The sequence below is a fragment of the Microcaecilia unicolor genome, chromosome 8 (assembly GCF_901765095.1).
Source record: "Microcaecilia unicolor chromosome 8, aMicUni1.1, whole genome shotgun sequence".
NCBI lineage: Eukaryota > Metazoa > Chordata > Amphibia > Gymnophiona > Siphonopidae > Microcaecilia > Microcaecilia unicolor.
The window spans coordinates 31,223,581-31,251,155 of record NC_044038.1 but is presented as its reverse complement, the minus strand read 5'-3'; the positions used below and the strand labels follow the sequence as shown (position 1 = coordinate 31,251,155).

At 43.2% G+C, this 27,575-nt stretch overlaps 1 protein-coding gene across 1 annotated transcript in view; it reads left to right on the top strand.

Annotated features, from left to right (window-relative positions):
- Positions 1-27,575, top strand: part of XYLT1 (xylosyltransferase 1) — a 486,604-nt gene that overhangs the window by 309,872 nt on the left and 149,157 nt on the right. The window contains exons 3-4 of the mRNA XM_030211542.1: positions 13,884-14,056; positions 18,652-18,854. Of these exons, the coding sequence (XP_030067402.1) occupies positions 13,884-14,056; positions 18,652-18,854 (376 nt within the window). The remainder of the gene's footprint in view (positions 1-13,883; positions 14,057-18,651; positions 18,855-27,575) is intronic.

Sequence of the window (27,575 nt, the reverse complement as noted above, 5' to 3'; positions counted from 1 at the left end):
TTCTCCGTACCTTGCATGGTAATATAATGTAGTAGATGATGACAGGAAAAGGTCACAAGCCTTTACCAGTTCTCCTATTGATTTTTATGAATACGATTTGAGTATCACACGCCGTATTTACACCGCACTATACAGACACATCTTTCTGGTTCACATCGCTGTGAAGCATCAGCCGTCCCACTCAGCCATGGGTGGAAAAGCATCTCAGCAGGGCAAATGAAAACGGGCAGTAAGTGATAAATCAGCGGCTGGTCAGTGTTCTCATTCCAGCCTGCCCGGGTTTTGGCATCTACCTTATGTATACTGATTTCACTGTAGGTAAAACATGCCCAGCAAATCAGCACTTGTTGAACCATGGCTGAGTTATGGCTTCCACTCCAGTGCACAATCATGGTTGCTACAAGTCCACTGTGGAAAACATCGTCAGGAATATGTTCAAATCTATCCATACCTGGTATAGACACTGTGCACCAACAACAGTAAGGCAGTGAAAATAGTAATTAAAAAAAAATAGCATTCATTTCTTGGCTCTTTTGATCACAGAATAGAACAACATATTTTCAGTGTATTCCATGTTTTGGGAATCTTGTCCTGTCATAGGGATGTGTAGTGTCTTGTATGAGAAGCTGCCTTTATTTTAGGCACCATGAATATGCCTAGTCTAGAAAGAAAAGAAGGCAGTAGCACAGGGGTTCTCACACCTAGCCAGTCTGGTTTTCAGAATATTCACACTGAATATGCATGAGATAGATTTGCATAAAACAGAGGTAGTGCATGCATATTTATCTCGTGCATATTCATTGTGAATATTCTGAAAACCAGACTGGCTAGGTGTGTCCCGAGGATTGGGTTGAGAACCCCTACGCTAGCCTAACCGTTAAATACCCATGTATGTCTTGCGTTTCAACAGTTTTTATTGATGATTCTAGGTGGTTTGTCAAAATTTTGGCCTGTCCACTTACAGCAGGTCAATGGCTGGTGTAAGTTGGTTCAACGCGGGCAACTGATAGTATTCTATAGGTTGTGTACGTTGGTTGGCAAAGGGGCCCTGGCCTACCCTTGCCTCCATCCACATGTACGTCCCCTTCCATTTACACACTAAGGGGTCCTTTAACTAAAGGGTTGGCACATGGCAAGGCGTGCCACGTTCCAATCCTGCACTAACGCAGGAGCCCGCGGTAGTTCCCACCCCCCCCCAGCGCTCCCCATTTCCGGTGCTACAAAAATGTTTCTATTTGTGTAGTGCCGGTGTTTACCCAGCAGTAAGCGGGCAGCGCCGCAAGCTGCCCAGTTACCACTAGGTTAGCGCAGGAGCCCTTACTGCCTCCTCAGTGGGTGGCGGTAATTGTTCCCCCCAGAAATGGCCACGCAGCAAATGGTTCACATACCACACGGCCATTTCTTTTCCAGCAAAAATGACAGCCTTTTACCTGCTGCAGTAAAAGAGGGCCTCAGCGTGTATCAAAAACATATGCTGGTGCAGGCCCCTTTACCTACTTAGTAAAAGGACCCCTAAGTGCCTTATTCTAGGAGTTTATGCTCCTAAGAGTTTACACTCCTAAATTTATGCTCCTAAATAACGAGTGTAATCTGTGTTCTTACATACATTTAGGAGCATAAATTATGCTTCTAAATTTATGATTTGTAAATTTAGGAGCATAAATTGCACTCATAAATGTAGGAGTGTAAACTTTAGGAGTGTAAATTTAGGAGCATAAACTTTGTAGACTAACGTTCTAAGGGGTAAATTCTATAATGGCGCTAAAAGTTAGGCGCCAAAAATTTGGGCACTAAAGCTAGTATTCTATAACAGTGGACATGTGTGCCGAATAATAGTGTACATCCGCAGTTAAGTTCCAATCTTTAGGCATGACCGTTTATGCTATGTCTATTTCTGGTATGACCTGTTCACGCCTAAATGCGACAGTTGGAAACGTCAATTCAGCTACTCTGTAAACTGTGCACAAGAATAGTCGGAATGCCTTGACCTGCCCATGTGTCTCCTACATTAGCACACATCTTGCTGCTTGAAGTCCCCCTTCATTCCCCCCTCCCACTAACTCTGCTAACCACTTCACCTGCATTCATAGCAAGGATGGAAAAGCAAGAACATTTAAGTATGATGCAGACAGGTTCATCATTATATAGTGCTACAAGCATGAAAGCATCAGAGAGGCATAGCAGAGGTAGAGGTAGGAGGCTGTAGCATCAGGGTGTAACCTACAAATTATCAAAATATTACATCTAGGAGGGGAAGTTACTAATGTGTATTAAGAGAATAATGTGCATTAATTGGCAAAACCGTGCATTGTTTGCTCTTAACATGATTATTTGAGCGCAATGCACAGTAAATAATGAAATATAACGTATTTAGATGCATGCAAAGCACCTCATTATCATGCAAAATGAATTACCCAAATTGCACTTTAATCTGTCAAGCTGCATTATTCATGAAGAGAGAATGCTACTTCAAGGTGGTGTTATCTTTCCTCCCTAGGGGCATGGAGCTGCTAAGACATAGCCTAATCTCAGGTGCTTGATCAAGACTCCCCTTCCCTGATTCTCTCTTTTAAAAAAATCCTCACCTTGTTCCCTTATAGCAGGACCTATCACACCTTAAACTCCTCCTCTAGCACCTACCAGGGATTTCCCAGATGGGTAGTTGAGGGTAGGAGCAATCCCCAAACATTCTTGCTCCATATAGCTTTCTTAATGGTTTCTAGGTGTTGTGCACCTAGTGCCTGGACCATGTAGCTTGCTCCTGGTTGCTGTCCCCCAAATTCCACAAATGTTGCCGAACGTTAGGCATGCAATTGGGTACATAGCTATAGGATAGGACCAGATGCACATATAACATAATGAACTAATTGACCCTAAATCAGCAATAGATGCCAATAATTGGAGTTAACAAGCACTAATTGGCACTAATTTGACATTGCAGGCATAGCAGACTTGCACTCCTATTCTATATACAGCACGCCTAACATGGGAGGAGCATGGGTGTGTCAGGGGCGTTCCGACTATTCTTGTGTGCAGTTTGTAGAATAGTGACACATACAGAGTGTAGATTACCAATGGAAGATGTAGATGTAGTGGAAGTCAATTTCAGAACTTTAATGCACAAATATAGCCAGAGCCTGATGTGGCCACGTTTCGCCTATACAGCTGCTTCAGTGGCAGCTATTAAACATGAACATCACTAAAAATATAGGGCTCTTTACAAAGCTGCGCTTGCAATTCTGGCAAATGCGATGAAGCCCATAGGAATTGAATGGTCTTTGTTTCATTTAAAGGAACCCATAATAAATACAATAAGAACAAATCATAATACATAATAAAATAACTAAAACATAGTGAATCATAAATATCAACTTAGAAAGTCAATGGACTCCTTTTACAAAGACATGCTAGCGATTCCCGCGTTACAAATGAGATGAAGCCCATAGGAACTGAATGGGCTTCATTGCATTTGCCATGCCAGAATCGCTAGCACAGCTTTGTAAAAGGAGTGCCAAGACTTAATTGCAACGTATGACACGTTGGCCTGCATGTATGTTGACATTTCCATACATGCAGATATTTTGTACAATGTGCATTTAATTCATGTATTCGTTTAAGTATTTACATACCGCTTAGACCTCAGCGGTTTACAGTTTCATTTCACAGGTGGTACATAGCATAAACATCAGCCATACAAAGATTCTTCAGAACGTACAGCCAGAGATATAAATGACAAGAACATAAAAATATGGCAGTGTTGAGTGTCAATCAAATAGTATAGTGTCCCAAACAAACACTCATTTAAAGGATAACTAATCTTCAGGAATAAGTACCGTATTTTTCGGACTATAAGACGCACCGGACCATAAGACGCACCTAGGTTTTAGAGGAGGGAAATAGGAAAAAAAAATTTTTCCTTTTTCCCTCCTCTAAAACCTAGGTGCTCCGGTGCGTCTTGTCCGAGTTTTGGATCGCCGTCCCCTACTTACGCGATGCCATGTTCCCTGGTGGTCTAGTGACGTCGGGGCAGGAAAGAGCCCCCTCTTTCCTGCCCATCGCGCTGCTCTCCGTGCTCCTGACTGCTTCCTGACGGTCTCGGCGATATTCAAAATGGCGATATTCAGAATCTCGGCGGCCATTTTGAATATCGCAGAGACCGTCAGGAAGCAGTCAGGAGCACGGAGAGCAGCGCGATGGGCAGGAAAGAGGGGGCTCTTTCCTGCCCCGACGTCACTAGACCACCAGGGAACATGGCATCGCGTAAGTAGGGGACGGCGATCCAAAACTCGCTACCTTCGGACTATAAGACGCACCCCCCATTTTCCTCCCAAATTTTGGGAGAAAAAAGTGCGTCTTATAGTCCGAAAAATATGGTATATCATTTAGCTTTGCAAGTCTTCTTCCTTATAAGAATCTGGAACCTCCACCTGGTTGAAAGTTCGCTGCCAACTTAAGTGTGGGATGAATTAAGTTATTAATGAGATTGAATACTAGTAATGCAATGTATTGTAGCTGAAAAAAACAAAAACCCAGTGGATCAATGAAGATTTGCACCGCTACCATTGTTTCTAAAAGAACGTAATGTTCTTATGGGGTGTGTTGCAGTAGAGTCTGAAGATCCCTCGGTATACATACAAGTATTTTTTTAAAAATTGAATAATGATAAATTGGGTTGGATCCAGATTGTTATAAGGAAGAAGACGTGCAAAGCTAAAATATATACTTATTCCTGAAGATTAGTTATCCTTTAAATGAATGTTTGTTTGGGACATTATACTATTTGATGTACATTAAGTCCCCACATTGACCACCGATACGGTCTATCAATTGGAGTGTTGGGCGTCAGCATGTTTTTATTGTATTTATTATATTTTTAGTGATGTTCATATTTATGTTTAATAGCTGCCCCTGACGTAGCCATATAGGTGAAATGTGGCCATGATGGGCTTTGGTTGCATTTGTGCATTAAAGTTCTGAAATTTCCTTCCACTATGCCTATGTTTTCTATTTGGTGATCTACCCTGTGTAAGCATCGCTCATAGACTTGCAGATCCCTGCCTTCCACATTTATGCTCCTACCATTTATGCCAGCCATAGACATGGCATAAGTGGTCATGCCTAAAGTTTGGCAAATAACTGAGGACTTACACTAATATTCTATAAGAGGTTTGGCACGCAACTTTGCTGTTATAGAAAACTAGTAAAAAAGGCCCGTTTCTGTTTTAAAGGAAACGGGCGCTAGCAAGGTTTTCCTTGGAGTGTGTATGTTTGAGTGAGTGTGTGTGAGAGTGACTGTGTGAGGGAGAGTGAATGTGCGAGTGTGTGTGTGTGACAGAGAGAGAGTGAGACTGGGTGCGAGTGTGTGTAAGAATGAGAGTATGTGCTAGGGTCCCCCCTCCCTCCCAGTTCCAGGGTCATCATCCCCCCCCCCCGGTCTGTCTCCCAGTTGCAGGGTCCCCCCCTGCCTCCCAGTTGCTGGGGGGTCCCCCCTCTCTCCCGCCCTTTTTCCCAGTTGCAGGGTCCCCCCTCCCTCCCTCCCTTCCTCCCTCCCTTTCTCCCTTTTTCCCAGTTGCAGGGTCCTCCATCCTTCCCCCCCTTCCCATCCCTCCCCCTCCTCCCCTCCCCCCTCCAAGTTGCAGGGTCTGTATGTCTCCCCCCTCCTTTTGTCCTTGACGTTTTAAGGCACTATCTATCAACAATGTAAAAACGACAATGTGCAGCAGGTTTGCTTGTTTTTGAGTGTATGCGAATGACGGCTGCGTAGGGGAGTGGAAACAGAGATTAACCAATGGGCTTCCTTGCTTACCGTAGACTTCCTGTGCTCTCTTCTACTCCTGTCTATTAAATGTCCTGCAGCATCTCATAGGTGTGCTTGCTTTGTTGTGAGTGAACGGGGATGATGGATGCGCTGGAGTCGGACCCGCTGGTCTTTCCCTCCCCCTCTTCCGACTCTCCAGTGGACCCCGACCCCCGCCTCCTCCACATTGGACAGTCGCCGCAGCCGGTCGCTTGCCGTCTCACCGCCCTCCCTCTTCGTCCTCTCCGACAGTCCGAATCCGGACTTGGAGAGGACAGGGAGGGCGGCGGCGGTTTTTCAAGGGCGGTTAGTGTGCGCGGGTGGTTCGGGAGGTTGGCAGCCAGTCTGGAGCGATTCCTAGGCAGGGGGAGCGTGTTTCCCTACTCCTCCCCCTGCCTGTGTCGCTGTTTGCTGTGACATCAGTTTGATCTACTCCATGAAGCAGACCACTTCCAGCGGAATCCACGGTCCCAGGCAGCCTCAGAACGTTGGAGGTGAGAATTATTATATAGGACTAGCTTACCATCCAATTTTTTTTGGCGCCTAACTTTCAGAGCTCTATAGAGAATTTACCCTATGCTAGTGGTGGAGAAACCCAGTCATACTTGTTGCTTTACATGTGGTTAAACTGGAAAATCCATCCTTTCAAATCTGTTGATAGTTACATTTAGGGGGGAAGTTATTAGCATGGCCTACTGTTAAGATGTGTTATTTTACTGTTAACTCTAGTTATTAGTAACTAGGTCTCCTTGCATAAAATGGGACCTGTGCAGAAATAGCATGAGTTAGTGGTAAAATAATATATCTTAACGGTAACCCACTTTGATAACTCCCCCCACCTTTGAAGAGTTTCAGTCTCTGATAACCAGAGCTGATATTGTGATGTCATAATGCCTCATTCCACCAATTCCTACGTGCCAACCTCATCAGTGATGTCACAATGGCTGATTGCCCTATGCTTGGCTCACTTTTATTACATATAACAGTGATTTCTAGAGATATTTCTTTTTTTCTTTAATTATGGGGGAAATTATCAACATGGGCAATTGTTAAAATGTGTTATCTTACCATTAACCCCAGTTATTAGTAGCTAGGTCTCAGAGCATAAAATAGGACCTGTTATAAAATAGCACGAATTAGTTATAAAATAACCTGCCTTAATGGTAGCCCATGTTGATAACTACTCTACGTACTGGTTTGAAATGTTATCTGTGCCCCATAGAGGATCAGAAAATACAGTTTTTCACCGTTGCCTCACAACTGTATAAAATGCTGATTGTGTACCATTTTCCATGCAGGCAGAACTGTGTAACACAGAATTAGTTCTGCCTGTGTCTGTTAACCTGGACATAAGGCTCTATTGAGATAGGAAAAGGTTGTTTGAGGACTTCACTGTCTGAGTCTGTGTTGTTCACTGAGCCATCAGACCTCAATTTAAATGTAAAGCCCTCTCTTTAAAGAAACCTACGTCTTCTGCAATGTGAGATAACAGGATAGTGCAGTGTAACCACATTTATATCTTATATTACTAATCTTTCATTGGTGATCTAAACCAGCTTTGTAGAAAAGAAGACAAATCCATTAATTCACAGGGCAGTTCAAGCCACTCCCTTTAGTGCCTTTTCCTCCTTAAGGTAAAAAGATTATTTTCAAATTTTCTACGTTGTCCACTTCCTTTTTGTTTGTGTTACTGTGCATTTTAAGAGTGGGGGAGGTACTAGAGGTGTTGGGTGCCAATTATAAGTTTTTCAAATTTCAATTTGGGTGATGTGTATATAATCCTCCTTGAGAAAATAACTGGATGGAAAGGTTAATCTCCCACACATCATATTGAAAATTCACACCTAATAATTTTTCCTCCTGGCAGAATGGTATATTATTTTTAAGGCCGGGCACATGAGTCTGTTCTTTGAGGGGAATAACAGTGTTATGAGTAAAATTTAGCAGCCTTTTTTAACAAATCCACTTTAAATTCTTTCCACTAGATTAAAATAGGAAAATAGTTTATTAAGTTTAGGATAAGTTCTTTCTAGTCATCCTTTCATAACAAAGTGGTTTACAATATAATAAAAAAGAAAGAAAGAAAGAAACCTGAGAAACCAGAAAAATTAAAGCCCAACTTAACTGAATAACAAGATAATTAGTGCCAATAATTGGCTTTTTAACAAGCAATTATTGCCATTAATTAGATGTAATTGGAATTACACGCATAAATTTGCGCCTAAAATTAAAGTACAATCTGAAAAAGGGAGCATGGAAATGGAAGAGTCATGGGCACAACGAGAATGCTCCTAAAATTAATGTGCATTGTTATAGAATAACGGGGAAACACACCTAATGCAGGCACATACATTTGCATCACGTTTCAGTGGTGTAAATGACTGCGCCTAAAGATAGGCACAATTCCTGGACATAAGTGCTTTTCTATAAGCCGTGCCTAACTTTAAGTGTGCTTTTAGAATAGGGCTTTTTTGGTGCCGATTATTTTGGCACCCTAAATAGAATCCAGCCAAAAATGGGCAACAAACAATATAAAATACAGCAATAATATTTTATATTACATTTTGTAACCCATGCTTTCCCACTCATGGCAGGCTCAATGCGGCTTACATATTATATACAGGTACTTATTTGTACCTGGGGCAATGGAGGGTTAAGTGACTTGCCCAGAGTCACAAGGAGCTGCCTGTGCTGTAGTGGGAATCAAACCCAGTTCTCCAGGACCAAAGTCAACCACTCTAACCACTTGGCCACTCCTCCTTCCTAAAGGAATGGTCTAGCAGAGGATGGCACATGAGTGGAAGAGTAACCTAATGGTCAGTGCAGTGGACTGAGATCCTGAGGAACGGCGGGGGGGCCCTTTTACTAAGCCGCATAGGTGCCTACTTGCATCCAATGCATGGCAATATGGAACTACCCCGTGGCCCGGGCAGTAATTCCATTTTTTACGTGTGTCCGATAGGCACCTTGGAAAATATTTTTTATTTTCCAATGCGCGGTGGTAATCAGAAGTGCATGCGCGCTGATGATTACTGCCTGGTTAAGGCATGAGACCTTACCACTAAGTGAATGGGTGGCGGTAAGGTCTCAGACCCAAAATGGACGTGCGCCAATTTTTATTTTGCCGAACATCCATTTTCGGCCAAAAAAAAGAGGCCTTTTTGCAGACACGCTGAAAAATGGATCTGTGTGCATCCAAAACACGCACCTACACTAGTGCAGGCCATTTTTCAGCGCGCTATAGTAAAAGGACCCCTGGGTTCAATTCCCACTGCAGCTCCTTGTGATTCTGGGCAAGTCACTTAACTCTCCATTGCCCCAGGTACAAAAAACTTAGATTGTGAGCCCTCTAGGGACAGAGAAAGTATCTGCATGTAATGTGTACAGTGCTACATACCCTGTTTCTCCGAAAGTAAGACATCCCCCGAAAATAAGACCTAGTAGAGGTTTTCCTGAATTGGTAGATATAAGGCCTCCCCCAAAAGTAAGACCTAGCAAATTTTTGTTTGAAAGCAGGGCCGCCGAGAGCCGGACAAGGCCGCCCCCCCTCCACCCACCCGGAACTAACCTTAAACGCCTCCTTTCACCTTCGCAGCAAGCAGCAGCAGGGCAGACCTCTCCTTCCTTCGGACATTATGTCAGGCGAGGGCGGGACACGGAAGGAAGGAGTGGCCTGCCCTGCTGCTGCTTGCTGCAAAGGTGAAAGGAGGCGTTTAAGGTTAGTTCCGCGAGCGACGGCGGGCGGGCCAACCCCGATCCAACCCCGATGTTTCCCCGAAAAATAAGACAGCCCCTGAAAATAAGACCTAGCACATTTTGGGGGGCAAAAATTAATATAAGACAGTGTCTTATTTTCGGGGAAACACGGTATGTCTAGTAGTGTTATAGAAATGATTAGTAGTATGAGTGAGAAAGATAGCATGTCTGCCCAGCAAACCTGCCACAGTTCTCAAAGCTTACATTCCCAAAATAATAACAACAAAAAAAGTTTTAAGGCCTTCCTAAACCTTCTTATCTGAAGTTGTGACTCGAAGAGGCAGAGATGAACAATTCGATATGAAAGGAGCCAGATTTTTAAAAAGAAGAAGCTGAATGCCAGTAGATTTAAGGTGTCAGAGAGAGACTGGTGGGAAGGTCAGAAGATTTGTGTACCCATGATCTAAGAGAATATGATGATGAATAGGGAAGCAAAGGATCAGTTAGATATTGAGTGGAGGAGTAGCCTAGTGGTGAGTGCAGTGGACTTTGATCCTGGGGAACTGAGTTCAATTCCCACTGCAGCTCCTTGTGACTCTGGGCAAGTCACTTAACCCTCCATTGCTCCTGGTACAAAATAAGTACCTGACTATATGTAAACCGCTTTGAATGTAGTTGCAAAAACCTCAGAAAGGCAGTATATCAAGTCCCAATTCCCTTTCCCTCTTTGAGATTCTACATGGAATGTTGCAATTATTTGAGATTCTATGTGGAATGTTGTTGCTGTTGCTACTATTTGAGATTCTGGAATGTTGCTACTATTTGAAGATTCTACATGGAATTTTGCTAGTAGAGGAGTAGCCTAGTGGTTAGTGCAGTGGACTTTGATCCTGGGGAACTGAGTTCAATTCCCACTGCAGCTCCTTGTGATTCTGGGCAAGTCACTTAACCCTCCATTGCCCCTGGTACAAAATAAGTACTTGAATATATGTAAACTGCTTTGAATGTAGTTGCAAAAACCCCAGAAAGGTGGTATATCAAGTCCCATTTCCCTTTCCCTTTCTAGTACGAAAGGCTGTGAGCCGATAAGACCAATTTTCAAGCCGCCAGTGCTGAGCCATTTCCAGTGACCGGCATTGAATGTCCGGATTATTTTTGTCCAGTTTTAAGATAACCAGCTAAGTTGATATTCAGACTTAGTTATCTTGAAACCGGCCAAAGATATTCTGTGGTTTCACACTGCCAATTATGGCTACTAAACTCACTTTAAAAATCAGCGGATAGCCGGTTTTATTGTGCAATATAACTGGCTAGCTGCTGTCCGCTAACCGGGGATATTCAGTGGAGGATAGCCAGTTATCCCTTGCTGAATATCAGCAGATGGCCAATTAAGTGGTATTTAATCGTTCAGCAGCTGTTCTGGCTGGTTAAATAGCGCTAAATGTCGGGGGGAATGTGTATCAGCTAATAGGGATGTAACATCATATTTAAAGTGTGAAATACTTAGTTTGGGTGATACTGACTTAATACAAAGAAGTAAATTCATAAGGAAAGAAGCACTAATGAAAAGCCATAACTATTCAAAGAGAAATTGTGGCGATGTGCTTTCAAAAATGTCGACAGCTGAGAAATTGCAGCAAAAACGGTCCTGCAGTTTTGAAAATATGAAAAATATGTAGGATACTGTTACTCTTCTGACTGGTGTTGTAAAACAGTGATTCTATTCTAAGAAGAAATTAGCAAGTGTGTTTTATGATATTTAAAAGAAGACCACGGATGCCTATGGGAGCAGACGTCCCAGATCTGTTCTACTTCATCAGTCATTTGGAACATATCTGTCATTTAAGAAATTTCTTGTGGATACTCTTCAGATCTTAACCGAAACCCCAGTCCCACTGATGCTGCCTAGTGTTAGTGAATAGGTTAAAATGCCAAATTGAATCTCACGGGCATTTTGCAGGCAAAATTCAGTCTTCGGCACTCGGTGTTTGTGAAAATATTGGTCGCTGCATTTAAAAATATACTGGATATCCCATGCCAGTATTTGGTTGGCTGACACTAAGGGGACCTTAGCGTTTTTAGCACGTTCTAAAAATAAGTGTGTGCTAAATGCTAGAGATGCCCATATATTCCTATTGGTGTTTGTAGCATTTAGCTTGTGCTAATCATTAGTGTGCACTAAAAACACTAGCGGGCCTTTGTAAAAGACCCCCTGAATATCTGGTAATGATCACTGGCCAGCATTAGTATTTATTTATTTTATTTATTGCATTTGTACCCCACATTTTCCCACCTATTTGCAGGCTCAATGTGGCTTACATAGTATCGTCAAAGGCGTTTGCCCAGTTGGTGGATAACAAATACAAAGTTGTATAGTGATCGTATGAGGTATAAGTGGAGGGTCGAAATGGATGAAGATTGCGTGTTGTCCTGTTCGATCATAGTCATGCTGTGTTGGTAGGTGAAGAGGGTTACGTGGGGTCGTTGAGGTAGGCTTTTTTGATGAGGTTGGTTTTTAGTGATTTCCTGAAGTTCAAGTGGTCATGGATTGTTTTCACAGCTTTTGGGAGCCCATTCCATAGTTGTGCGCTTATGTAGGAGAAGCCGGCTGCGTAAGTTGTTTTGTATTTCAGTCGTTTGCAATTTGGGTAGTGTAGGTTTGGGTAGGATCTTGAAGATCTGACTTTGTTTCTTATTGGTAAGTCTATGAGATCTGTCTTGTATTCTGGGACTATGCCGTATATGATTTTGTGGACTAAGGTGCAGATTTTGAAGATGATCCGTTCTTTGATTGGGAGCCAATGCAACTTTTCTCGGAGGGGTTTGTCACTTTCGAAGCGTGTTTTGCTGAATATCAGCCTGGCTGCTGTATTTTGGGCGGTGTGGTATCTGGTTAGCAGTGAAATGCAAACTACAAACTGGATAGCTAACTGTTCAGCTTTTTGGCTGAGCTAACTTTGCCCTTTTACTAAGCCGCATAGGCACATATGCGCGTCAGTTTTGAACTATCCCCCGGTTACCGCATGGCCCGGGCGGTAATTTAATTTTTTAGGAGTGTCCACTAAGCGTGCCGGAACTTTTCCGGCGTGCGGCGCTAACCGGGCAGTAATCAGCATTGTACACAAGTAGACCATTACCGCCTGGTTAACGCGTGAGACTTTACCACTAGGTCAACAGGTGGCAGTAAGGTATCAGGCCCAAAATGGATGTGCGCCAATTTTTATTTTGCAGTACGTCCGTTTTCGGCCAAAAATAGGCCTTTCTTGTAGGCACGCTGAAAAATAGACCTGCGCACATCCAATACACACGTCTACACCAGACCATTTTTCTGCGCACTTTAGTAAAAGGATCCCCCAGTTAGCAGTTTGAATATCACCAAAATGCTGTGGTACTGTCTGGATACCAACGAGGCGATCAGAGGGAATATTCAGCAGTAGTAAGTGGTTAGTGCTACTAAATATCCCAATTACCAGCACAGCACCTTCATCTGTACCTGCCAGATTTCTCTGCCAGATTTCATAACCTCTCACCTAATCAACCTTTGAAATGGCAGTCATTGTCCTGGGATCAGACATGCCTCCCTTCAAAACCTGACATGCATGCATCCTGGGTCTGACCAACAGGTGTCACCGTTGACTGATGACCAAGAATTCCTTCTCCATAGAAATTTGAGCATTCTGTCCCAGGGAAATGAAGCTGGGTCTGGGAATTAAATATGAGTCTTCCACACAGCAGTGTATGACACTGACATTGAACTGTTGGCTTGGCCTGGGAACACAACATTTTCTGGCAGCAAGGTTGCATACTGACATTAAATTTTAACCATGAGAGAGCACACTGGCTGCAGCATCATCACGAAACACAGACAAATATTTGTGCTTATTGTGCTGAACATTTCTGTTTGGAAATATGCAACAGAATGCCTACTTGTATCACAGCAGGCACCTAACCACTACACCTCTACTCAGGAAATCTAGACTACCCCAACTTGACATTTCGTCCTTTAGATTGTAAGCTCTTCCGAGCAGGGACCGTCCTTAATTGTTAATTTGTACAGCGCTGCGTAACCCTAGTAGCGCTCTAGAAATGTTAAGTAGTAGTAGTAGTATTACATATAGCAGTGATTTAACCAGAGCTGAGATTGTGATGTCATAATGCCTCATTCCACCAATGCCTAAGAGCCAACCTCATCAGTGATGTCACAATGGCTTAATTGTCCTATATTTGTCTCACTCTTATCTATTAGATTGTAAGCTCCTTTGAGCAGGGACCATCCTTCTTTGTTAATTTGTACAGCGCTGCGTAACCCTAGTAGCGCTCTAGAAATGTTAAGTAGTAGTAGTAGTATCTCAGCATTAATGTCTTTTTTGTTGCCTTTTTTTCCAAATAGGAAAAGCAAACAACAATGTCCAGTGGGATGAAGACTCGGTAGAATACGTGCCCACCAAACCAGTCAGGATTGCATTTGTCTTGGTCATTCACGGCAGAGCCTCTCGTCAGCTCCAGCGCATGTTTAAGGCTATTTACCATAAAGACCATTTTTATTACCTTCATTGTGACAAGGTAATTTATTAGTCGTTGTGCGTTTTGCATATCTCCATGACTGTCGATCTGTTCTTCTTTGATACTCTTCCTAGCCACATCCATCAGCTGGTTTTCTCTCTTTTTACTGCTGCTGTGCCTGTCTGATCTGATACCTTCATTCATTGTCTTTTCTTCTTGAATGCATCTTGTACTCTGTTCTTTCCATCTGTTTACATAGGTACCAACCCATCGTATCTATCCTTGTCTTTGCACAGGGGTGTCTGCTGGTGATAAGTACACAATCTTAAACGTGCATTAGCATCTCCAGGAAGAGTCACAATAAATAAGGGGTCCTTTTACAAAGCCACAGTAAAAAAAAAGTGGCCTGCGGTTAGTGTGGGCGTCTTAATGACACTTTTTACCACAGCTGGGAAAAGGGCCATTTTTTAATGGGCCGGGAAATGGGCATGCGTAAAAATGAAAACTCAGTGTGTACATGTGGTGGAACTAGACCTTATCGTTCAAGAAATAGGAACAATCCATGGTTTTTCATTCCTTAGGTGTACCATCTCGTCTACGCAAATGGAAATTATTAGATGATTTCTTAGCACATAAGCCCGTTGTGCTTTGAACATGCTTAAACTGTTAGAACTTCCTTGTTACATATGGTTTTCTTCATGTTTTTTTTATGTTGCTTTTAAATTATATTCTTCTATAAATTCAATAGAGATATTTTTTTTAAAAACTAGTGCACGCCTATTATACAGCTTGAGCCCTTACCACCAGCCATTGACCTAGCGGCAGGGCTTTTTTTGAGGGGGTACTTGGGGGGACTGAGTACCGGCACCTTTTCCATTGTCTGCTAAAATTGAGCCATGGCCCAAGTTTTAATGAAAGATCTCAGGCTCTACACACACCAATTCTGCCTTGTCATAGATTCTGTGACTGGTTGCGGGGGGGGGGGGGGGCATGGATATTATGGGGTGGGTCCCTCAGTGATCACCACACTGCTGAAGGGTGGCCTAACATTTGAGTACCAGCGTCTTTTTTGTTAGAAAGAAACACACTGCCTAGCGGTAAGTGCTCATGTGCTACCTGTGCGGTAACCATGCAGCACACACCAACATGGCCGCACTGCTGATTGCCACTGGGAACGCCCCTCAGGGTAGAAAATAGAAAAATATTTTCTACCGTGGGATTTGGTGAACGCCAAACTCGGAATTACCATCGGGCGCACACTCAACCCCAGCGGTAGAGCCGATTTGGCACGTACCTGCGCATTAGCCCTCCAGCAGCTTTGTACAAGGGCCCGTAAAGATTTTAACATAGTAACATAGTAGATAACGGCAGAAAAAGACCTGCATGGTCCATCCAGTCTGCCCAACAAGAAAAAACTCATATGTGCTACTCTTTGTGTATACCTTACCTTGATTTGTACCTATCCTTTTCAGGGCACAGACCATGTAAGTCTGCCCAGCACTATCCCCGCCCCCCAACCACCAGCCCCGCCTCCCACCACCGGCTCTGGCACAGACCGTATAAGTCTGCCCAGCACTATCCCCGCCTCCCAACCACCAGCCCCGCCTCCTACCACCGGCTCTGGCACAGACTGTATAAGTCTGCCCAGCACTATCCCCGCCTCCCACTACCTGCTGTGCCACCCAATCTCGGCTAAGCTCCTGAGGGTCCATTCCTGAGGATCTTTCAGTTATTTCAGTTATTCTCCTGGGAACCTGGGCACATGCCTTTTGGGATCATGTGTGATAGGTACAGTTTCACATGCCGTTTCCCATTTACTGTATATCAGGGGAAATTTTATTTATGCATGTGAAGGGTAATTCTATATATATATATATATATTGGGTTTTTTTTGCCTATTTTTCCAAATATAGAAGCATATTCTGTAAAGAAAAGTAGGTGCTGCTATATTTTACATACGGCTGCTTATACCAGCCATGGGGCAGATGTAACTGTTTGATATTAGTTGCTTTAATGATGTGTTTTATTGATTTATGTATGTATTTTGTAATCTGCCTAGAATTTGAAGATAGAGCGGAAAATAAAATCTAGTAAATAAATAAACTGCTCACGCTTAGAATTCTAAAAAACACTTGTAAATTATAGTGTCTATGATTTGGGTATGTAACTGTGAGCCCTGCCCACATTCTACCGAGACTCCGCCCATGTATATGCCCACCTTCAAACTACACACTGTCACATTAAGGCTCCATTTTCTAGAATAGCAACTAGCCTGGATATTGGCATTTATGTGCACATATGTGCTGGTATTCTGGTCGTTTACAGGCATTCTTGTTGACTAAATGTTGGCAATTTCCTTATAGAACTATCTCCTCAGTGCTGAATTTGGGTTTTATGTATAATGACTCGGCTTTCTAAATCCGAACTCAAGGCGAGTTGCATTCATGTGTAGTGGATACATCAATCTAGGTTGGTACCTTAAGCAATGGAGAGTTGAGTGATTTCCTCAAGGTCACGAGGAGTATATATGGGAAAACTGCTTCTCACTGCTCTTGGACCTAGACTACATTTCCTTTCTTCCACTCTTCCCCCTCCTTTTTAGTTCCACCATTTTCACTTTCCCCTTCTCCAGAGTAGAGGAGTGTGGTAGCCGTGTTAGTCCACTATTAAGGTTATCAATAGAAATCAAACAAAATAAAACATGGAAAAGAAAATAAGATGATACCTTTTTTATTGGACATAACTTAATACATTTCTTGATTAGCTTTCGAAGGTTGCCCTTCTTCCTCAGATCGGAAATAAGCAAATGTGCTAGCTGACAGTGTATATAAGTGAAAACATTCAAGCATTACTATGACAGTAAAATAGATACCATTGGAGATTCTACATGGAATGTTGCTACTATTGGAGATTCTACATGGAATGTTGCTATTCCACTAGCAACATTCCATGTAGAAGGCTGCGCAGGCTTCTGTTTCTGTGAGTCTGACGTCCTGCACGTACGTGCAGGACGTCAGACTCACAGAAGCAGAAGCCTGCGCGGCCACGTTGGTGATCTACAAGGGCCGACTTCTACATGGAATGTTGCTAGTGGAATAGCAACATTCCATGTAGAATCTATAGAAATCAAACAAAATAAAACATGGAAAAGAAAATAAGATGATACCTTTTTTATTGGACATAACTTAATACATTTCTTGATTAGCTTTCGAAGGTTGCCCTTCTTGGTCAGATCGGAGATAAGCAAATGTGCTAGCTGACAGTGTATATAAGTGAAAACATTCAAGCATTACTATGACAGTAAAATAGATACCATTGGAGATTCTACATGGAATGTTGCTACTATTGGAGATTCTACATGGAATGTTGCTATTCCACTAGCAACATTCCATGTAGAAGGCTGCGCAGGCTTCTGTTTCTGTGAGTCTGACGTCCTGCACGTACGTGCAGGACGTCAGACTCACAGAAGCAGAAGCCTGCGCGGCCACGTTGGTGATCTACAAGGGCCGACTTCTACATGGAATGTTGCTAGTGGAATAGCAACATTCCATGTAGAATCTATAGAAATCAAACAAAATAAAACATGGAAAAGAAAATAAGATGATACCTTTTTTATTGGACATAACTTAATACATTTCTTGATTAGCTTTCGAAGGTTGCCCTTCTTGGTCAGATCGGAGATAAGCAAATGTGCTAGCTGACAGTGTATATAAGTGAAAACATTCAAGCATTACTATGACAGTCTGACAGGGTGGGAGGAGGGGGGTGGGTAGGAAGTATGCATGGGGACATCAAAGCATATCATTGATATTCTAACAGGATGGGTGTGGATAGGTGAGGGGTGGGGTGATCAACCAGAGACATACAGCTTTATGGTTTATAATGGGTTAGGAACCCCAGATCCTTGTTAAGTCCTTTCTGTTGGGTGTTAAAATATTCAATCATTCTGACTTCAAAGGTCTTACGTTCTTGTATGGTTTTAAAGTTACCTTTCAGGATTCTCACTGTGAAGTCACTGGTACAGTGTCCTGGTCCTGTAAAATGCTGACCAACAGAGGTGGGAGCCCTACTGGCACCAGTATTGTTCATGTGATGTATTTCTCTGTTGATCACCCCATCCCTTACCTATCCACACCCATCCTGTTAGAATATCAATGATATGCTTTGATGTCCCCATGCATACCTCCTACCCACCCCCATCCTCCCACCCTGTCAGACTGTCATAGTAATGCTTGAATGTTTTCACTTATATACACTGTCAGCTAGCACATTTGCTTATTTCCGATCTGAGGAAGAAGGGCAACCTTCGAAAGCTAATCAAGAAATGTATTAAGTTATGTCCAATAAAAAAGGTATCATCTTATTTTCTTTTCCATGTTTTATTTTGTTTGATTTCTATTGATAACCCTTCTCCATAGCAAAGCCCAGGGCTGATGAGAGGAGCACTTTCTCTGAGGAGCTCCCTAGATGCTACTGACCTGCTAGTAGAGGCACAATGATAGTAGGACTAATCTTCTCTCTCTCCCTGGACCTAAGTATAGATGAGAGTTGATTGATTTTCAATATGTTGTTCATCGAAGTTGAGCTTGTTACATTAAAAAAGAATTTATTCCTCTTACGGACTGTGAAATGTTTTACTTTCTTTCTCATGAAAGCGATCCAATTATCTGCACAGACAAGTGCTCCAGATAGCCACTCAGTATCCAAATGTGCGGGTCACCCCTTGGAGAATGTCAACGATCTGGGGAGGAGCGAGCCTACTTTCCATGTACATGCAGAGCATGAAGGATTTGCTGGAGATGAAAGACTGGCCCTGGGACTCCTTCATTAACCTCAGTGCTGCAGATTATCCAGTCAGGTACAGTAAGTTTCCACATATTTCATGTCTTCTCATGTGCAGTCTTGGCTTCCTCAAGAGCTAGAGTTCAAACATTCTAATAGTATTTATCCCTACAAAGTTACCTGATAAGGAAGAGAGGGCCTGATTCCAGTGGCGTACCACGGGGGCGGTCCGCCCCGGGTGCACGCCACTAGGGAGGTGCTGCGCACCTGTCGGCTCTTCGTTTTCATGCTCCCTCTGCCCCGGAACAGGTTACTTCCTGTTCCGGGGCAGAGGGAGCATGGAAACGAAGAGCCGATAGGTGCGCGGCACCCCCCCCCCCCCCCCCCCCAGCTGCGTGCACCGGGAGGGGGGTTCTTTCGCCGGGGGGGTCGCGCTGCACCGGGGGGGGGGGGGCGCTGCACCCGGGGGGCGGGGCGCATCGGCGATCCGCCCCGGGTGTCAGCGCCCCTAGGAACGCCACTGCCTGATTCAGCAAGGCTGTTTCCTCTGGAGACAGAACGAGGAGAAAGTCTTAGTGAATCCAGCCTAGAGTAGCTGTATTTCAAAGAAGAGACGTAAAAATGGAAACAGAACACTATCAAAAGAAGTCTGGGTAATCATGAATAATCTATTGAAATTACTAGAACATTAAACATGGGGCATTTCTAGTTCTTGAGTGTGTTTACTTATTTATCTTAATTTCTCATTTACCGCCTGAAAGCTTGAAAACTATGGAGACAGTGTACATTCAGGTACAGTAGGCATTATTCTATCCCTGGAGGGCTCAGTTACAGCAGAGAATTGTCTGCATATAAATAAGTCCATGAGAGCAGGAAATACCCTCAGAACGCTTCCTCTTTGCTGTGTTGTAAGCAGCTGAAAATAAAAAGAAATGGATCAATTTGAATGAAAGAGAAGTAATAAAAAGGGAAGCAGAACCAGTGGCTTAGCTACGTGGGGCCTGAGGGGGCCTGGGCCCCGCAGATTCGCCCCTGGCCCCCTGCCAACGACCCCCCCCCCCCCCTCCCGCCACCAACCCTCCCTCGCCATCACCGCCCGCCCCGCCGCCGCATGATTTACCTTGTTTGCTGGCGGGGATCCCCAAACCCCGCCAGCCAAGAGTGTTCTTCAGCGCCGGAGTTAGTAGACTCCGGCGCCTTCATTCAAGGAAGTTCGTCTGAAGGATCAGCTGGTTTTGACGCCTTACGTCCTGCACCTTGCATGTAGCCCCGTGCAGGACGTAAAGGCGTCAAAACCAGCTGATCAGACGAACTTCCTTGAATGAAGGCGCCGGAGTCTACTAACTCCGGCGCTGAAGAACACTCTTGGCTGGCGGGGTTTGGGGATCCCCGCCAGCAAACAAGGTACTTCATGGGGCGGGCAGCGACGGCGGGGGAGGGTTGGTAGTGGGAGGGGGGGTTTAAGAGTGTCGGCGCGATCGAGCGGGGGGAGGGGGGTCGCCGAAGGGGGGGAGGCGGCTTAACAGTGCCCCCCCCACCTCGGGCTCTGGCCCCCCCTCCTGGCAAGGTCTGGCTACGCCCCTGCAGAACATACAGCATACAAGGTTCAGTGAAGGAAGGCTGTCACGTGTTGGTCACTGTTTTGAATAGGGAGTTCCTCGGGCACTTGGAGCACTTTCCTGGACAGGCATTGATCACTTGAATGCTGGCAGGTTAACAAGTGGGTTTACCCAGAAGGGTGGATTTGGATTCCTGGAAGCGCAAAGGTAACCCTACGCATATCAAGCAAATAGTAGGAGAGTATACCTATTGGCTTATTATTATTATTATTATTATTATGAGGATGATGATGATTATGGGAATTTTAATACTTTACCAAAATAAAAAGAAGGTACAAGAAACTATGTTTCAATAATCCAGTCAAAAGAAGGCAACGAAGACAAGAAACAGTTTGACACACATTTCATAGCCGTCTCCATGAGGAGATAAAAGATCACTACTACTACTACTACTTATCATTTCTATAGCGCTACTAGATGTACGCAGCGCTGTACACTTGAACATGAAGAGACAGTCCCTGCTCGACAGAGCTTACAATCTAATTAGGACAGACAAACAGGACAAGTAAGGGATAAGGACACAGAGTAGCAAGATTCCGGAATCCCAAAGAGTAGCAAGATTCTGTGTAGAATTCAAAGAGTAGCAAGATTCCGTGCAGAATCTCAAAGCGTAGCAAGATTCCGGAATCCCAAAGACTACTACTACTACTTATCATTTCTATAGTGCTACTAGACGTACGCAGCGCTGTACACTTGAACATGAAGAGACAGTCCCTGCTCAACAGAGCTTACAATCTAATTAGGACAGACAAACAGGACAAACGAGATAAGGGAATATTAAAGTGAGGATGATAAAATTAGGATTCTGAACAAGTGAATAAGGGTTAGGCACAATCCTGATGTTAGAGCAAACTCTATGGGGTCAATATTCAAAGTGATTTAACCAGCCAGAAATGGATCCTGGCTGGTTAAATCGCATGTTCAGGGTTAACCAGTCATATTCAGCGGCATTTAACTGAATAGTGCTGCCAAAGATGTCAGTTAGTGCCCAGCTTGAACCTTTCTATTTTGGGGGTGTTCCAGAGGTGGAGGCAGCACTTGGCCAGTTAAGTGTTGATATCTAGCACTTAAGCAGCCAAGGTAACCACATAAATGGAACCGCATAAAAGTAGTCCTATCTTTCCTCCCTGTTTACAAAGCCGTGCGGCAATACCAAAACAGCCCTTTTTAAAATTTTTGCTAAAAATGGACGTGCGGCAAAATAAAAATTGGCGCGCATCCATTTTGGTTCTGAGACTTTACCGCCAGCCATTGACCTTGCGGTAAAGTCTCACATGGTAAAGTCTCATGCGGTAACCGGGCGGTAATGACCTACTCGCGTCAAATGCCACTTGGCGCGTCTAATGGAAGTGCACCAGAAAATAAAAATTATCGGACGTGCCCCAAAAATGAAATTACTGCAAGAGCCACACGGTAACTTGGCAGTAACTCCTTTTGGCACATGTTGGGTATGTGTAGAGACTTACGCGGCTTAGTAAAAGGGCCCCTTAACCGGCTTTATTTTTGCTGGCTCAGTATATCCGGAAATTCAGTGCCAAATCCCAAACATGGCCATGGCAGTTTTTGAAACATGACTGTTTTCAGTGCCAATGCCCGGACATGCTGGAATATCAGGCCCTATATAAATAATATGCATATATTCAACCCCCATCCTCTCCCCACCAAACAGTCATAAATATAAATGGGGGAAAAAAACTCCAATAAAGTGATAGGAACCTATACAGATCCATCTTCAGTTATTCCAAATTTATTTTCCCCCAAATTCTCTAAATATAATGGATCAGTATACATATATAACTCCCTGATAGATCCCTAGACATTTGCAGGGAAAGTAGTGGGTAAAGTAGTAGGGTAGCTGAGTTAGTCCACTTTTTAAGGTTATAAATAGAAATAAAACAAAGAAAAGAAAATAGGTTGATACGTTTTTTTATTGGACTGACTCAGTACATTTGTTGATTAGCTTTCGAAGGTAACCCCTTCTTCAGATCAGAACTTCAGAAATCCAGGGAACACATGAAAGGAAAGTTGCCCCTGCTGCCAAGACTCACAGTCATAATTGAAGAAAGAAGTTTTTCCATGCCTGAGTAGTTCTTGAAATGTCACATAATGCTGTCATCTTTTGTCCACAAAAAGAGAGCTTCTTCGGAAAATATGTCTTTAAAATCACAATTTGTTTCGACCTCGACATCTTGCCTAACCACTAATGTTGCCCTTTAAACCAAACTTGAAACATCTTCAACCATCTGGGCATCATCAGTTTCCAGAGCTGAGAACTTTTGAGAAGAAACATAGAACAAAGTAGTAACAGAATTTCTTGAGGCATTTTCTTCATAAAATAATGGGAAATGACAAATGAGTCTTAGGAAAATTCAACAAACTTAACATTTTTTTTTACATTTCATAATATTTTCCAAAGACTCGGTTTGTCTATGTAAATAGAGACTATCCCTAACAAATGAAGTCCCTGCAGCCAGGAAAGAGGCCACCTGGGCTTAAGTCCTTTCCAGGATCCTGGATGACTGTCAGTTACCCTCCCCCTACCCCCATTTTAGTTTAAAAGCTTCTCTATCTCCTTTTTAAATGTTAGTGCTAGCAGCCAGGTTCCATCTCAAAGGTAGAGTCCTTTCGGAACAGGCTCCCCCTTTCCCAAAATGTTGCCCAGTTACTAACAAATCTAAATCCCTCATTTCTGCACCATCATCTCAACTATCTCTTGGCACTATCACAGAGTTTCTTACTTCCTAACAGGAGGACCCTTTGCAAAAGATTCTCCCTCCCACAAAAAAAAAAACGAACGTTAAACTCTTTTTTTCCAACTTGTAAGCCAGCCTCAAATGTCATCCCCAGCTCCATGACAGCAGTATGCAGGTCCCCAGAGCACTTTTAGTTTAGTTGGTGCTGTCCCCCAGAAGGCTTACAATCTAAGGGGCCCTTGTACTAAAGCTTAGTACGCACTAACAGATCTTAGTGTACACTAAATGCTGCCTGTCCTATTTTATATCTATGGGCCACATGGCATTAAGCACACACTAAACTTAAAAGGACCCCCTTAAGTTTGTACCTGAGGCCACAAGGAGTATCAGTAGGATTTGAACTTTGGTCTCTCCGGTTCCCAGCCTGCTGATCTAAACACTAGGCTATGCCTATGCTCAGTGCTGACCCCCCCCCCCCCCCCCCCAATCACCTCTACTACTTGTAGGGCACACCAGACATTACCCACTAGAGTTAAAATGTATGTAATATCCAGTGAGAACTTACAGTATGTATGGATATTATTTTAAAATTAAATGCGCGCATGTAGAGGCCAATTCCAGCTACATGGACATTTAATAACAGATAAGTTATCTGCTTTAAAGTTGGGCAGAAAGCAACTGTATGCCAACACACTTCACTGACTTTGGTCTACATGGTCTTGCTTTATTTAGTAAGGAGACAGGTGGAAGATAGATGGTCCAGCATTTGTGGTCTTTGTTTTCTAAAGGGGTAATTTAATTTTAAGACTGACATTGTGATGCATGGTGAATAGTGAGGGCTGGATTTAGATTGAATTGTGGATAATAGCCCAGAAATCGGGAATGAGTGCTCTGTATACCTTCAAGAAGGGTTTAACAATATAACAATAATAATCTAGGTGTTGTTGACTAAGGGGGATCATTATAAAGAGGGAGCCTCTTCCTCACATATTTTATTTCATCCCAAATTAGTTTCCTCCTATTCCATTCTACTGCCGGCTCAGTGGGAGTTAGAACTGGGATATGACCTTCACTTCACAAGTACCCGAGGACTTTTCTTCTATTTTATATCCCTGCCCTAACTTAGCACAGCCGCTGCAGCAGCTTTCCTTGAAAAGAGCCATAAACTGCAGCGCCCTCTGGAGCTCGGCTAATATGAACCCCGAGGCTGGTCTCTAGGCAGGGGTGTTCTGGTAAATTTTTAACAACAGGCTCTTTATCCGGACGTAGCCAGCTCTGCATTTGGAAGGGCCAGGGGTGGCCGGGGGGGAGGGCAACACTTGCCTCTCTCTCCTCCCTCCCGTCGTGCGGGCACGCTAGGCATACCTTTGCTGGCAGCCAATAAATGGACTGCCACCACTCCCAACGTCTTGCTCTGAGCAGCATGCTGGAACTTCTCTGACATGCTCAGAAGTCCCAGCCTGCTGCCCAGAGCTAGAAACAAGGAGCGGGGGAGCAGCAGCAGTCTATTTACTTGGCTGGCAGGGCTCAGCATCCCCACCAGCAAAGTAAAAGATAATTCAGCAGGGTGCCCAAGCCCACATTTTGGGAGCCAGTTGTTAAAGTAGCCATGGAGGGCCCTACTTTAACAACCGGCTCCCAAAATTCTTAAAAACTTAACAACCGGCTCTTGCGAGCCTGTGAGAGCCTGCTCCAGCACACCACTGCCTCTAGGTGACATGTTCAAGCAATGACCAAGAGTCTTTTCCACCAGAGATTATCAGCACTGCTTCCACAGCTCTCCCAGCCCCGGGCAATCCAGAGAATGGGAACACGGTCCTATGACCTCCGCTTGGCAGTGCACTGAGCTACCGGGCCGGTTCCCCGCAGAGTCAATCTTGTACAAAGAAAAAAATGTATAGACAGTACTTTGGTAATGTTCGTATATATTTTTGGAATCACATCCTCTAATGGAAAGCGAGGCATTGTGTCGGAAAATGTGGATAGAGAGCAGAGATTATTGTTGAATTACTGCAGAACATCTGTTGGGTTGCAGTGCTCTGGTCTTTTATTTGTTTGTTTGTTTTTTCAGTTGCTGGTTTTATCTTTTTTCTTGTAGACATTGTTTGTGGGTTATTCCCTTGGAATAGTTTTATCAGGCAAGCCAGATGTCAGTCCGTCACTGTGTGCTGCATGAGGCAGCTATTTATTTCATGTTAAATAGAAATGAGAGAAAGGCAAGTTTTAATCTGCTTTATGTTAAAACTTCAGATATTTACCTTTTGTACCTGAACGTAGCTCGCCTGGAGCTACTATTGAAAAAGGCATGAGCTAAATCCAAAAATCTCTTCGCTTTCATCTTCCCTTTGTAAACCTCTGAATTAGCAACCTATCACTCACCTGCATCTGTCCATTAAAGAATATAATTGTGTCTAGATTTTTTTTTAACTCTACCAGTGACATGTCTGGAATAATCTACTAGTAACATAGTAACAAAGTAGATGACGGCAGAAAAAGACCAGCACTGTCAAAACAATTTAAAGAAGCCTGGGACAGATACAGAGGGCAGTGGCAGAAACGAGGTCGAGAGATGGTATTGAAGACTTGAGAAGGAGAAGCTGATGCCAGTCTAAAATAATGGGAAAATGCTCACCTACCCAAAGTGGTGGAGAACCAGAGAGGGGGACAACAGGGCAGACTAAATGGACGAGTTTTATTGTCATCTATTTTATTGCTGTGGAGATAAAATAAAACAAAAAGTTACTTTTTATAAACTCGCATAATTACTGGTTTCCACATACTGGGAGAGGAGCCACAATTATGGCTTCCATGGTTTGTTTAGATCTGATAATAAAATAAACATTCCTGAAACACTCATTTTTCATAACTGAAAATCTTTTTCTCTATGGTGAGAGCATAATGGTTTTACTCAGGTCTGTGATTGTGAGGTCAATTTTCAGTGCATTCCTGGGGGCTTGTTTAGGTCAGCAGAAGAAACATGCATGCTTGTATCCCTGGCCACTGAAAATACAGGCATACTTCATAGTGAAAAGTTTGAATAGCTTTTCTTTGTATGTCAATTAACTCTACATTTCTTTCATCGAAAGGGTCAGGAAGTTGGATGGTCAAATAAGTTGGTAGGAATGCATCGTTGTTTAGCTATAGATTACAGATTCAAGGCGCTGACTGCCAGGGGCTGAATCTGGCTGTGGGCTGAATTTGACCTGGATATTCAATGCTGGACCTAATCTGACCATTATCATTGAATATCCAGATCTTCAGTAGCCACCAGAAATCACCTGATTTGCAGCCGATATTCAGACCTGTGCCCAGATAACTGCCCGGATAAAGTTAGAACAGCCTTTTTGCTATCTTAATTTATCCGGGCATCAGTCTGGTTAGCAGACTGAATATCACCGCTAACAGTAAGTCCCTGATGTGCCTCAACTTCGTCCCCTGGACTGCCCCAGCACTAACCATAAGAACATAAGAATAACCATACTGGGTCAGACCAATGGTCCATCTAGCCCAGTATCCTACTTCCAAAAGTGGCCTATCCAGGTCATAAATACCTGGCAGAATCTCAAAGGGTAGCAAGATTCCAGAATCCCAAAGGGTAGCAAGATTCCATTCTACCAATCCCAGGGCAACCAGATAGTGTTGTGCAGGTCTGTGCTGATATTCATCAGAACTAACTGGTTAAGTGCCAGTGAGTATCAGTGGCATCAGGATTTAACTGGGTACTACTGCTACTACTACTTATCATTTCTATAGTGCTACTAGACATATGCAGCACTATCCATTTCAAATTTTGACCCCTTCATATAAAGTCTGCTTTTGCATCAAAATATGTACAAAACGGAGTACAACATAACACACAAAAATAAGATGTCTATGTATCATTCAAAATAAAACAAAATAAAAATTCTTAACATACCCATCTATTACCACCTCACCAACTTTCTTTTCACCTATTTCCTGTTATTAATTAAACAGCCAAGTTTTCTATTTATGATGAAAAATTAAATTATCATTCATATCTTTTAAATCATCTGGGAGGGCAATCCACATTGTAGGGGTAGACTTGAGAAAGAAGCCTTACCTGAGAAGAATTTTATGCTGCAGACTTTCCAGAGGAAGTCATTTATTCAGTCTGAAAGAGTTAATGATCTGAATAATACAAATTTTGAAAAATGTTTTAAGATAAGTACACGTGTCTTTTGATACAGCACAATGTTTTGTTATAGCACTACTAATCGAGGAAATAGCACATACATTTATGCACAAGAGTGGCCCAATGAAAGAGGTGCTGTGCCACTTCGGCAAAAGAAATAATATTTCCTTAAAACAAGTGGTTGTTTCTGAGGGCACTCTTTCACTATTGAGTATCAGCTTTAATAAATGTATAAAAAAGTATTTTATTTCAGTATCGCTGTTAGCCTCGGTCTTTGTTGACAGGTAGAGTCCTGGTTCTATATAGTACATATTGTCAATTTTTACCTAGGA